The sequence below is a fragment of the Pleurodeles waltl genome, chromosome 8, assembly GCF_031143425.1.
Source record: "Pleurodeles waltl isolate 20211129_DDA chromosome 8, aPleWal1.hap1.20221129, whole genome shotgun sequence".
Taxonomy (NCBI): domain Eukaryota; kingdom Metazoa; phylum Chordata; class Amphibia; order Caudata; family Salamandridae; genus Pleurodeles; species Pleurodeles waltl.
Genome location: NC_090447.1, coordinates 1,493,665,931 through 1,493,679,773, shown reverse-complemented (window position 1 = coordinate 1,493,679,773; position 13,843 = coordinate 1,493,665,931). Strand labels below are relative to the sequence as shown.

Genomic DNA, 13,843 nt, shown 5'->3' with positions numbered 1-13,843 from the left:
AAGTCCTAGACACAGCCACTGCAACTTGAGTTTAAACTTTAAAAAGGGCAACCTTGATGAACTAGTTGATCTTTACTTCTCTCTGTTTCCTACATCACCACTGAACCCTGAGGTCTCTCTGCGGTTCATGGAATATGTTTCCTACATCAACATTGAACCCCGAGGTCTCTCTGTGGTTCATAATGTATGTTTCCTGTGTCACCACCAAACCCTCGGTTTGTTCTCTGGTTCATGATGGCTGTTCTTTATATCGCCAATCCCCCCGGAGTACCTCAGGTTCTTGATGTCTGTTCCCTACATCACCACTGAACCCTGGGCTCTCTCACTCGTTCTTTATGACTGTTCCCTGTGCATCACCAGCGAACACTGGGGGGGGTCCCTCTCTGGTTCCGGTCTGTTCTCTGCATCATCACTGAACTAATAGGTCCCTCTCTGCCGCTTGATCTCTGTTCACTACATCATCAATGAACCCTAGGATCCTTCTCTGGTTCTTGATGTCTGTTCCGTACATCACAACTGAACCCTCAGCTCTCTCACTGGTTCTTTATGTCTGTTCCCTGCATCACCACTGAACTCTGAGCTCTCTCACTGGTGATTCTTTTTGTCTGCTACCTGCATCACCATTGAACCCTGTGGGGGCCCTCTCTGGTTCCTTTCTGATCTCTACATCATCACTGAACCAATAGGTCCCTCTCTGCTGCTTGATCTGTTTCCTACATCATCAATGAACCCCCGGGAGCCTTCTCTGGTTCTTGATGTCTGTTAGCTGCATCACCACTAACCCTTGGGGGTCCCTCTTTGGTTCACATCTGGTCCCCACATCACCACTGATCCTGGGTCCCTGTCTGGTTCACAATGTCTGTTTTCTACATCACCATTGAACCCTAGTGGTTCCTCTGTGGTTTGTTTGTTTCCTACATCCGCATTGGGCCCTAGGGTCCCTACCCCACTCATAATCCCTATTCCCTATATCACCACTCACTCTGGGATCCATCTTTGGTTCTTGATGTGTGTTCCCTGCGTCACCACTGAACCCCCCGGTGCCTCTCTAAGTCTTGATGTGTTGAAAGAGAATAGATCTACTACTCCAACTATTCCATTATACAGGACTTTTACAACCTCAGCCTGTTCTACTCAACCTCCATGCCATGATTGTGTTGAAGTTGCTTCACAACTCTGCCAGCTAGCAATGGACCAGTGTCCGCCACCTATTTTCCTTGGCATGTTCCTTTTGATTTCCCACATTGCAAGGGTCCTGTGTAGACTCCTCCTTTCACCACATGAAAATTAACAGGAAGTCTCCAAAATTGAGTGTAGGTAAAGCTTAAAATAATTCATATCTGTCACATACAGATAGACTCTCTCTCTCTTTATGTCAGATTAAATTGACTTTAATGTGGAGACATAATTTAATACTGGGAACAATATCACTTTATTTCCAGAACTTGCTTTTGGTAGTGATTGGAGACCGTAACAACACTGGTCCTTTTGCTGTAAATATTGCATATCTATTACTTCCGCTTAGTACCATAATTCCAAGTTGAGAATCTTCGAATACAAGAGCATGTGTAGAGTGAATTTGTATGTTATTCTTTTGGAAGGGAGAGTGGAATGATGAAAGGAGAGATCTGTCTGGTTGCTTCATGGAGGTAGTGCAGGCCCATCTGTAGCTGAAGGCATCTTTTTTTTTTTTTTACAAAAAAATGTTTTTATTGATTTGTTTTTTCTCCAAAAAGCAAGTACCCCCGTTGGCCAGACATCAATTTAATAATACTGAATAATCATAGGGTCAATCCCCCTCCCAGCCAGGATTATGAACTGTGTACCAACCCTCAGGCCGGTCTCCCCCATATACCATCTGAGGCTGGTGTTCCCCTCACATTGGGTCTACAGTTATCAGAAGGCGTCTTGACTTAATTCAGAACCTCTTTCAGGAGATTTGATTAAAAGTAGAAAGACCCAACGAGGCGCTTGCCCACCCTCTGCTTTTTCTCTTTCTGTGCCTGTGGCTTTTGTTTCACATTTTGTTGCTGCTCTTCTGACGTCCGTGTCCATCTCTCTTGTTTCAGAGCCTGTTCCAGGAGGTGGGACTGAGGGTGGAAGGCTACATGGGCGGTTCGTCACCTGCTGGGGGTTTCTCTTCTGTCGATGTCGCCGTCTGCACCATTGAGAAAGCCAATGGCTTGATCAATAGGCTCATCGAAGAAAGCAAGTTGCATCTGTTAGGTGAGCGGTCAAGCTGTGTTTGTTAAGTGAAGGACTTTCAAAATCGGTGTAGAGAGATGGGCAATTGATCCTTTAGAAGGTGTTGAAATGTTTAAGCTGGATATTTTATGGGAGAATTCCTTTGTGTCCAGACAAGAAGGCAGCTCTGCTGTCTGTCTGGCTAGAAATGTATTTTGTTCAGCTGACACTGTATCTGTTAATACTGTTGTTTGCTAAAGGCTGTTGAATGTTCTTTATTGTTTCTTTCCTTGTAGGGATGGTGGTTGTTGATGAGTTGCACATGCTGGGTGATTCTCACAGGGGTTACCTGCTGGAGCTTCTGCTCACCAAGGTTCGCTATGTCTCTCAAAAATCAGCTCCAAGGTAGGATTTTAATAAAATGTTTCAGGAGAATTGTTTCTTGAAAGTATGTTATTTATTTTGTTTGAACCTAGGTTTACAGAAGCATGCATGCACATGACTGACTTTTTATGTGGAGGGAATGGAGGGTGCGGTTGATCCAGTGTTACAGCAGGCCAGGAAGAGAGGTGCAGGTAGGATGGGGAGGTGGATTACCACTAGAGGGGTAACAGGAGTCAAAGGAGGACTAGGGAATGGTTATTGCACATTGTACACATGGGAGAGTTTGCAGTGAGAAGGAAGAATAAGTAGTAGGAGGTGGAAGGCGGGAAGGACTCATTCGTACATCAACCCAGTACCCCTCCACAGATCCATGCAAACCTGCCGATCAATGAAGGATCACACCCACTTGGAAAAAGTCAAACGTCTGCTTCCGGGGCCTGCCAGTGCATGGGGGTAGTTGAGAGGCGGCCTCTTGCTAATCAGGATTCATGCTACTGTTCCAATGAAATGTCTGAATGCTGATGAAGAAATACAATTCTATGTAACATTAGTATCGCTGAATGGCGATGAAAGTGAATGGCATTTCCAACAAGTAATGGTTGAGGGGGGAGGTGATCACTAGACCTGTGCCTTTATAGATGGTATAAGCTCTTGCGACACACCTAGAGCTGTCTCTTGTCAGACCTTGGAAGACGGGTGGCTCGCTTCACTTGGATCCAGCGCCTGTTAGGTTTACTAAACGCGAGTTTACTTTGCTTGTAGCTGCCCTGCCGCACAGAGTGGATCCTTTTCGGAAGGGGTACAGATTGTGGGCATGAGTGCCACTCTCCCTAACCTGGATCTTCTGTCCTCCTGGCTGAATGCCGAGTTGTATCATACGGATTTCCGCCCGGTCCCACTTATGGAATGGGTAAAGATTGGCAGCACTATTTACGACTCTGCAATGAAACAAGTGCGGGAATTCCATCCCTCCTTACAAGTCAAGGTAAGCACAGATCTTCAATATGGCACTTTGATCTCCGTTTCCTCTAAAAGAGTTTTTTTTTTTTTAATAGAACTGTTTTTATTTGCATTTTATATAAACACATTACCATGCCCCATCGGGCAAGGAGACAGTAAAAGCATTGATATAGCAAGGCACAATAGAGGAAGGTCATACAGCTATTGCTTGGTCGTCTGTAGTATAAACTGAGGGTTGGTTACCATTGTAGACAGGTCTGTCATTCCAGACACTCAACATATCAGTCTGGATGCAAGTGTCCCTGTCTTCCCAGTAGTGCATATCCTGCAAATCGTAATACGTCCTCCAGGAACCCCATACCTTAATGAATTTCCTTGGACAACCACTGGCTTGATAAGTCACTTTCTCTGCCATCATGTAGAGATTCATCCCTGCTCTCCATTCTGCCAATGTGGGGTGGGGGGCTGGGGGGGTGGCAGGGGATATCCAGTGTTTTGCCACGTCCCTCCTGGCCACCACTAAGCCCAAATTATTAAAGAGGAGTTTAGGGTGGGGCAGATCTATATCCATTGGAATGTCTAACAATACATAACGTGGGTCAGACGGGAACATGCACTTCCGAGCACAGACAAGTTCTCCTAAAATGCTAGACCAATATGTCTGAATATGTGGGCGTAACCATAATGTATGCATAAAGGTGCCCCGTCCACCCCACAGCATATGCAGGTGGGAGCTGGGGCTGTCCCCATTTCATGGGGCCTCTCCCTGTCGTAGAAGTTTCTGTGCAGAATTTTGAATTGTATTAATCGGATACTATGGCCACTTCGTGTAGGTGCATGAAAGCAGCCTCCCAGTCAATATCGTCCAGGGATCCCAGGTCGTCCTCTCACTCTCAAGCATTGTAGCGTGTCAGGCATGTTATTATTCAAGGTTTTGTATGCCCATGATATTGCTTTCTCTGCTGTTTGGCCCATAAGGAGCCATCCTTCCAGTGTGGCATATTCCAGGAGGTCCTATGTGTCTAGGTGCTCAGCCTGCCAGGTGTGTGTTAGTCGGGTATAATTATATTGTTGTGTCTGTGAGAGGGAGTATACTTCCTGTAGGGTGGTGAAGGTCTTCAATGTTGTTTTTTGTGTGAGGTCCCCCAATTTGGAGATGCCTAGTGTGTCCTGGGCCTGGAAGCCCCGAAGTTTCTCTAGTTCTTTCAAATAAGTACCCTCCCACAAGGGGTTTCCCGAGTGAGCTTCGCTTGCCAACCCATCTGTCACACTGTTTTACGCCAAGCCTCTATTGTTAGTTGCGTGAGCATTAGGAGTGTCTTTAACCCTTTCCCTCCATACAGGAAATGCAGGTGTGACTTGGGTGCAAATTGACTCCTCTCTCAGAGGTATGATGGATGGTCCCCAGGGGCCTGCTCCCAGTCGTTGATCGCAATGAGGTGTCTGCCCAGTAGTATGCCATAATGTCAGGCAGTGCCATCCCCCCATTTTAGAGATTACGCTGAAGCATCTTTAAGGATATTCTGGGATGTTTACCGCCCCAAAGGAATGTACGGACCACCCAGTCTATCTTATCAAAGATGTCCTCAGATAGGCGCACATAAGTATTCTGGAGGGAATATAATAATTTCGGTAAGGAAATCCTTTTATACATTGCTTCTCTACCGAACAGTGTTAAGGGGAGCTTCCCCCATCATTCTGCGTCTTTATGGAGCTCATCCAGGACCCTCAGGACATTGTGTTCTCAACACTTGTCATGGTGTAGTGACTCATAAATCCCCAGGTAAGTGAAACCGTCCCTGTCTATTTGCAGGTTATGTGGGGGTTCTATCTACTTGTGGTGGCCCCCCACTCGATAGAGGCTCGACTTGGCCCAATTAATCCTATATCCTGAGTAGGACCCATAATCCTCAAATGTGGCCAGAATCTGTTCTTGGGTGAGTGACATAAAGAAGGATGTCATCTGCATACAATGAGATCTTTTCTGCATTCCTCCCCCCCCCCCCTTCCCTCATGTACGCGGAAGCCAGAGATATCTGGATATGCTTGTATAACACAGGCCCGGGGTTCAATCATAAGGGTGAGAGAGGGCACCCTTGGCACATGCCTCTCACAATGGGAAATTCCATCAACTGTTGCCCATTCACCCGGAACTGCCGCTACCGGGCTTGTGTACCTCAACGTGATCCACTCCCTGAACATTGGTCCGAAGCCAAACTTTTCTAGCGTTTTCTTCATTGAGGGCCAATGAATCGTGTCAAACGCTTTGTGAGCATCTAGAGTTAGCAGTCAATGTGGTTTCTCTTGCTCCCTGACGGCGTCAATCCAGGCATGAAACCTACAAAGGTTAACCCCTTCTGTGCTGTGGACGTAATGGTTACGTCCAACGGCACAGTGCTCATGTGCCGAGGACGTAACCATTACGTCCTCTGCACGGAGCTCAGAGGGAGCTCTAGCGCTCCTCTGTGGTCTTCCCTCCCATCCCTCCAAGGCAGGGAGGGAAGGGGCTTCCCTCCCACCCCTCCAAGGCAGGGATGGAAGCGGAAGCCCTTCCCTTTCCACCCCCGTGTCATGTGATGGGGGGCCTGAGAGGCTTCAAAGTGAAGGAAAGGAATTTCCTTCCCTTTGAAGTCTCATAGCATTTCAGAAGCCGGATCGTAAAGCGATCCGGCTTCTGAAATGCCCACTAGACACCAGGGATTTATTTTTGTACTGGAAATTGGCATGAGGGGAGCGACCCCTTGAGCAAAGGTCGCTCCCCGGGGGGCAATATTTTTCAAGGCCTTTTCTGCCCCCCTCACGGGGGCAGATAGGCCTATTGTTGTTAAGCCGGACTGCCCCCGGCGGGGAGTGGGGGGCAGAAACCACTAGGCGCCAGGGATTTTTTTTTTTTTTTAATATTTTTTTTTAAGAGTTGGGGAGTTACCCCTTAGGCAAAGGTTGCTCCCCTAGGTGGGAAATTATATTTAGGCCATTTCTGCCCCCCTTGGGGGCAGATCGGCCTATTTTTATGAGGCCGTTCTGCCCCCAAGAGGGGCAGAAACCACTAGAGCTTTTTTTTTTCATGGCGAATTCACGGAAGTGGAGGGACCCCTTAGGCAAGGGTCGCTCCCCGGGGGGGGCAAATTTATTTTAGACCATTTCTGCCCTCCCAGGGGGCAGATTGGCCTATTGTTATTAGGCTGATCTGCCCCAAGGGGGGGGTGCGGAAACCTCTAGGCGCCAGGGATTATTATTATTATTATTTTTTTACAGGTGGGGAGCGACCCCTTAGGCAAGGGTTGCACCCCTGGCGGACAAATTGTATTTATACCATTTCTGCCCCCCTTGGGGGGGGGCAGAAACCACTAGGCACCGGGTATTTTTCTTGTTTTATTTTTTTTTGCACCAATTTCACGCAGGAGGAGCGGCCCCTTAGGCAAGGGTCGCTTCCTGGGGTGGGGAGGGGGGCAAATTAGTCCGATCTGCCCCAAGGGGGGTGTAGAAACCTCTAGGTGCCAGGGATCTTTTTTTATTTTTTTTAGAGGGGGGAGCGACCCCTTCGGCAAAAGTCACTGTGTTTTTTTGAAGGCCCATCTGCCCGCAAGGGAGAGCAAAGCCCACCACAGACCAGGGAAGTTTTTTTCCAAAATAAGAGGGTGGGGGTATGGCCATACCCCCACCCCAAATACATGGGCCAAAGTTGTGCAATTACCCCGATCCACACATGGGGGGGGCAGAAAGTCTACTAGATGCCAGGGAATTTAAAAAAAAAAAAAAACAGTGGGGTGGTGGCTACCAACCAGCATGGGCCTGGTTATGCCCGTACCCCAACTGAAGGGGGTGACAATCTTTCAGCTCTCCCCGCACTTTAAAACATCTTATCCCACAGCAAGCAAGAAGACATTTGATTATTTTGGGTTTTGTTTTTACATTTGGGCCATGAGAGCTTGGCTAACTCACAAATTCGTCCCACTTTGAATGGTGAGGGCTGCACTTTATGGACTTTGGGACGCTGCCATGTAGAAAAATCCACAAGACCTGAAAACTAAACATCTGGGTGATTCCAGGGTGGTGTGTTTCACATGCACCCGCACCATTTTCTTACCCACAATGTCCTGAAAACCTCCAACTTTGCGGGAAATCACACATTTTTCCCACGTTTTTGTGATGGAACCTTCCGGAATCTGCAGGAATCCACAAAATTCCTACCACCCACTATTGTCTCATTAATACCGATAAAAATTCTGCTGCACTTGTCAGCCTAAATATATATTTTTTTTCTTCAAACTGCCCTTTGGGACCCGCTTTGGTTCCCCCTCAATTTCGAAATGTTTTTGGCTCTTCCCTGTCACAAGCACTTGTCCCACCTACAAAAATCATTTTTACCGGGAGACTGAGGGGAACGTTGGGTGGTATGAAATTTGTCCCAGTGTGGTGATCCCGCACAGAAATGTGGGATTTTTTGTTGTTGTTTTTTTTAGCTAAATTTGAGGTTTGCTGAGGATTCTGGGTAAGAAAACATTGGGGGATCCACACAAGTCACACCTCCCTGGACTCCCTCTGGGTTCAGAAGGTTTCCCTAGATGACTGCTGAGCCAAGGACCAAAAACGCAGGTGCCACCCAAAAAAACAGGTAGACTTGTATTTGATAATTTTGATGTGTCCAGATAGTGTTTTGGGGCATTTCCTTTTGCGGGTAGTAGGCCTACCCACAAAAGTGAGGTACCATTTTTATCGTGGGACTTGGGGGAACGCTGGGTGGAAGAAAATTTGTGGCTCCTCTCTGATTCCAGAACTTTCTGTCACCGAAATGAGAGGAAAAAGTGTTTTTTTGGCCAAAGTTTGAGGTTTGCAAAGGATTCTGGGTAACAGAACCTTGGAAGAGCCCCACAAGTCACCCCATCTTGGATTCCCCTAGGTGTCTAGTTTTCAAAACTGCGCAGGTTTGCTAGGTTTCCCAAGGTGGCGGCTGAGCTAGAGGCCAAAATCCACAGCTAGACACTTTGCAAAAAACAGCTCTGTTTTCTTTGTGAAAATGCGATGTGTCCACGTTGTGTTTTGGGGCATTTCCTGTTGCGGGCGCTATGCCTACCCCGACAAGTGAGGTGCCATTTTTATCGGGAGACATGGGGAACACAGAATAGCAAAACAAGTGTTATTGCCCCTTGTCTGTCTCTGCATTTCTTCCTTCCAAATGTAAAGACGTCTATTTGAGAAATGCCCTGTAATTCACATGCTAGTATGGGCACCCCGGAATTCAGAGATGTGCAAAAAACCACTGCTTCTCAACACCTTATCTTGTGGCCATTGCGAAAATACAAAGGTTTTCTTGATACCTATCTTTCACTTTTTATATTTTAGCAAATTCATTGCTGTATACCTGGTATAGAATGAAAACCCATTTCAAGGTGCAGCTCATTTATTGGCTCTTGGTACTTAGGGTTCTTGATGAACCTACAAGCTCTATATATCCCCGCAACCAGAGGAGTCCAGCTGACGTAACTGTATATTGCTTTCAAAAATCTGACATCGCAGGAACAGAGTAAAACGTGGAGAAAAATGGCTGTTTTTTTCACCTCCATTTCAATATTCTTTTATTTCAGCTGTTATTTTCTGTAGGAAACACTTGTAGGATCTACACAAATGACCTCTTGCTGAATTCAGAATTTTGTCTACTTTTCAGAAATGTTTAGCTTTCTGGGATCCAGGTTTTCTAATTCAAGTCTGCCTGTTCCTGAAAGCTGGGAAGATGGTGATTTTACCACCGCAAACCCTTTGTTGATGCCATTTTCAGGGGAAAAAACACTAGCCTTCTTCTGCAGCTCTTTTTTTTTTTTTTTTCTTTTTTTTTAAACGAAATTTCCTCTGTATTTTGGCTAATTTCTTGGTCTCCTTCAGGGACCCCACAAAGTCTGGGTACCTCCAGAATCCCTAGGAAGTTGGCAAAAAAAGGACGCAAACTTGGCGTGGGTAGCTTATGTGAACAAAAAGTTATGAGGGCCTAAGCGCGAACTGCCCCAAATAGGCAAAAAAAGGCTTGACACAGGAGGGGAAAAGTCCTGGCAGCGAAGGGGTTAAACCTCGCCGAGCTCCTGGGCATGAAGCCCTTCTGGTCCTGATGAATCAGGGACAATATAATTGCAGCTAAACGAGTGGCAAGTATTTTAGCAAGGATTTTCGGCTCTATATTTAAGAGCTAGATTGGACGGTAGGAATTACGTTCGCTAGGGGGCTTCCTCTCCTTAGGTATTACCACTATTGTGGCCCTTCGCAAGTCACATGGGAGCGATCTTTTCTCTCTGGCCTCTTGATATATGTGGAGAATATAGGGTCCCAGAATGTCTGCCTTTTTTTAAAAAAGCTCTACTGGAAGGCCATTCGGCCTGGGTGTCTTACCAGATTGTATAAACTATAAACTTCGTACTTGTATAGCGCACTACTCACCCGTTAGGGTCTCAAGGCGCTGTACGCATACCGCTGTGGAACCCCTCCTGGCTTTTCCCTGTGAGGTGCCCACTCCTGGGCAACCTCCAAGGTGAAGCCAGGCATCCCAGCGCTGTTGGGGCCGTTGTGGAGATTAAGCAAGCTATTGCCCAGAGTTACAGAGTGGGACCCATGAATTAGATTAGGCACCGATGCGATAATTATCAGGTCTGAGGAAATTGAGCTCAAGACCCGCCGAGGCGGGAATTGAACCCTGGTCCCGGGCCAGATTTCTGCATCAGGGCCTGCCGCTCTAACCATTGAGCCCCACTTCTCCACTGATTGTATAGTGGCTATAGCAGCCTTGATTTCTGAGAAATCTATTTCCATGTCTAGGGAATTACTGTCTTCTACCTACAAACGCAGCAGGTTTATCCCTTCCAGGTAATTCTCAACTAGGGACATGTCGGTAGACGTGTGCCTATGGTAAAGTTCTTTGTAAAATTTCGCAAATGCATCAGTGATCTCAAGGTCAGTGCTGTAACTGATCCCATCGTCCCCCTCAATGGTACGCACCCACGTGCTTCCATTTCACGTCGCCTCAGCCATGCTAGAAGTCTGCCTGCTCTATCCCCCGCTTCATATAAGCAGTGTTGCATTGCCAGATTTTGAGATTTTGCCTCTTAAAGTGCTAATGCGCGATACTCGTTCCTCAGGAGAAGGAGTTTGCGCTGGGTATGCGGGTGCGTTGTGGCCCCTGGGTTTCTCTCTGAGTCAAGCAATTGTTTGTCTATCATCTCCATGTCTCACCTTTTCCCCCTTCAGTTTTTGTGCTATAATATTTTGGGCCCTGTCTCTGAGAATTGCCTTGTAGGCCTCCCAAATCGTGATCGCAGAGGCCACTGAGTCTTTAGTTTCCTTAAAGTATAACTCAGTTTCAACCCTCGCTGCCTGAGTTATCTCCTTATCTTTTAACTACCAGGCATTCAGCCTCCAGCAGCCCCTCTCTTTATGCGGCCAGGTCCCAATTGCTAGCCACAGAGGGGAATGATCTGACAGCCCTCTCGCAAAATATTCTGCTTCCTATATCACTGCCACTTCACCTGCAGGAGCCAGGATACAATCCAGGGTGGCCGTGTCACCAGAGGCCAGTCAAACCTAAGGAGGTCACCATGTGTGGAAGTTGCTGTGTGTTGTGATTGGTCCTGCTTGGGGCTAATGATATCAGTAAAGTCACCCTATATTAGGTGAAGGGGCGAGTTTGATTCTAGTAGGACCTCTGCCACCTTAGCGTAAGTCTGCTGTTGAAGTCAAGGTGAGGCGTAAACACTTACTAACGCCATCTCTTGTCTACCCCACCATCCTTGGACCGCTACAATAGTTCTGGCGGGATCTCTCCAAACTCTAGTGGTCTGAAAGGAGGGGGATCTCCTGATTAGGACCGCCACCCCTCTGGACCCAGTGGTTAATCCGGCATGTGCAATAACAGAATGCACCCCCTACCAGTAAAGATACAGTATGGGTCCTTGGGATGGTTCCCTGGAGGAAGACTATGGGGGTCATTCTGACCCTGGCGGTCTTTGACCGCCAGGGCGGAGGACCGCGGGAGCACCGCCGACAGGCCGGCGGTGCTCCAATGGGGATTCCGACCGCGGCGGTAAAGCCGCGGTCGGACCGGCACCACTGGCGGGGTCCCGCCAGTGTACCGCGGCCCCATTGAGTCCTCCGCGGCGGCGCAGCTTGCTGCACCGCCGCGGGGATTCCGACCCCCCCTACCGCCATCCAGATCCCGGCGGTCGGACCGCCGAGATCCGGATGGCGGTAGGGGGGGTCGCGGGGCCCCTGGGGGCCCCTGCAGTGCCCATGCCACTGGCATGGGCATTGCAGGGGCCCCCGTAAGAGGACCCCTAAATGTATTTCACTGTCTGCTGCGCAGACAGTGAAATACGCGACGGGTGCAACTGCACCCGTCGCACAGCTTCCACTCCGCCGGCTCGATTCCGAGCCGGCTTCATCGTGGAAGCCTCTTTCCCGCTGGGCTGGCTGGCGGTCTGAAGGCGACCGCCCGCCAGCCCAGCGGGAAAGTCAGAATTACCGCCGCGGTCTTTCGACCGCGGAACGGTAACCTGACGGCGGGACTTTGGCGGTCGGCCTCCGCCGCCCGCCAAGGTCAGAATGAGGGCCTATGTCTGGCTTACGCTTTTTAATATATGTCGCTACCAACCCCTGCTTAATTTTATTACTTAGGTCATTGATGTTCCAGGACAACACAGTGTATGTACTAGTCTCACCCATCAGGGATGTGTATCTGAAGTCTGCATTGCGTGGCTGACCTTTCCCTGACCTGTGGGCCCCATCGCGACCTATTAATACAGTGTAGTGTTTGTTGTGTGATCACTGTCTCCATATATCCGAGCCCTGTGTAAACGTCAAACCTATAAACTCCTAATATCCCCCGCCCACCACCCACTGTTCTCTGCAGATTTTGTCATCCCCAACCAAAGAACTGTTCCACAAAGAGGCTGGAGAGGTCTGTACTCCCACCCTACCCATGTAAAATTACCACAACTTGAAACGTATATCAGCCTTCAAAACCCAAAACACCAATGGGCAGTCGCTCTATGCTTAATGCAGCTAGTGTGGTTGCTGTGTCCATGGATCAAGCTGGTGCTGCCGCTGGCTGACGCCGGAGGGTGCATTGAGTCAGGGATCTCAGCTTCTTAAGGTCTAGATGAGTCATCTGTCTGAGTTGTTAATTGGCAAGTTGCTTTGCTTCTCTTTGTGGCCGTTCTAGCGCCAGCTTCTGAATCTGAGGATTGTTGGAATTGCGTTCCATGTTTTGGAGTGTCCGCTGTGGCCTGAAATAGGCATCTCCCCCGTGGACTGGCGGGGAGTCTGTTTTCCTCCTCATCTCACTACTGGTGAGTCTCGGCCTCTCCTCGAGCCATTCCCTGGCCTCTTCCGGAGTTTGGAAGAAGTGTGACTGTCCCTGGAAGATGACTTTGTTTGGCTGAGAAGAGGAGCATATATTGTAATTGGAGAATGCGCAGTTTGGCTTTCACCGCATCAGAGGAGCACAGCTGGTGATGAACTTCTCTTGCGTAATCGGGGAAGATTTGTATCAGTGGATTTTCGTATCACACCTCCTTCAGTTTTCTGGCTTCAGTCAAGATTAAGTCCTGGTCTTGATAGTTTAAAAACCGCGGTATCACTGATCTTAGTGGGGCCCCTGGTGGTGGTTTTTTAATCAGCGCGCAGTGAGTGTGTTCTAACACAACAGGGTGAGAATCTCTCTTTGGAGAACACCTGGGCAAGCCACTCTCCCAGGAACGTGACTGTGCTCTGGAAATCCCCTAAAACATAAATTGTTCCTTCTCGCCCTGTTTTCTGCGTCTTCAGTGTGCCACACCACATCCTTATTGACTGCTAGTACCTCTGTGACCTCTTTTCTGAGGGTGTGTACCGCTTCCTCCAGTCTGATATCCTTGTTTCAGCTTTTGTCACTCTTTCTGAGACATTTCTCAAGTCCTGTTGGAGGAGAGGGACTTCCGATCTGATTTCGCCAATCCCACCCTCCAAGGCAGCCAGGGAGGATTATGGCTTGCAGCAGAGCCGCGTTGTCCGGACCTGTCTGTACAGGTGGACACCCATCTTCACCTGCAATGGAGTAGACAACTCAGGCATACTTGTCTACTTTCCCCTGCCCACGGGGGTGTGTGTGCATTTTTCTTTGTCTTTTGTCATCGCTGCTGAGTATGCAGGAGCGCTGCTATTAGGTGTTGCGTGACCCAGTTACCCGGCTGAAAGAAAAGGGCTGTGCTGGTCAACTGCACAGTATCTGGAAGCTCCTGGGGCCCCACTATGCATGCAGGCCCCTCCTCAAGAGGAAGGTGCATTCTACTATGGGCAA

The 13,843-nt window shown here is 48.4% G+C and overlaps 1 protein-coding gene across 2 annotated transcripts in view; it reads left to right on the top strand.

The window, feature by feature from the left end:
- POLQ (DNA polymerase theta) overlaps positions 1-13,843 on the top strand; it is a 367,236-nt gene that overhangs the window by 51,110 nt on the left and 302,283 nt on the right. For both annotated transcript variants that reach the window (XM_069202712.1, XM_069202711.1), the window contains exons 5-7: positions 2,070-2,226; positions 2,481-2,589; positions 3,331-3,553. In XM_069202712.1, coding sequence (XP_069058813.1) covers positions 2,070-2,226; positions 2,481-2,589; positions 3,331-3,553 — 489 coding nt within the window. The remainder of the gene's footprint in view (positions 1-2,069; positions 2,227-2,480; positions 2,590-3,330; positions 3,554-13,843) is intronic.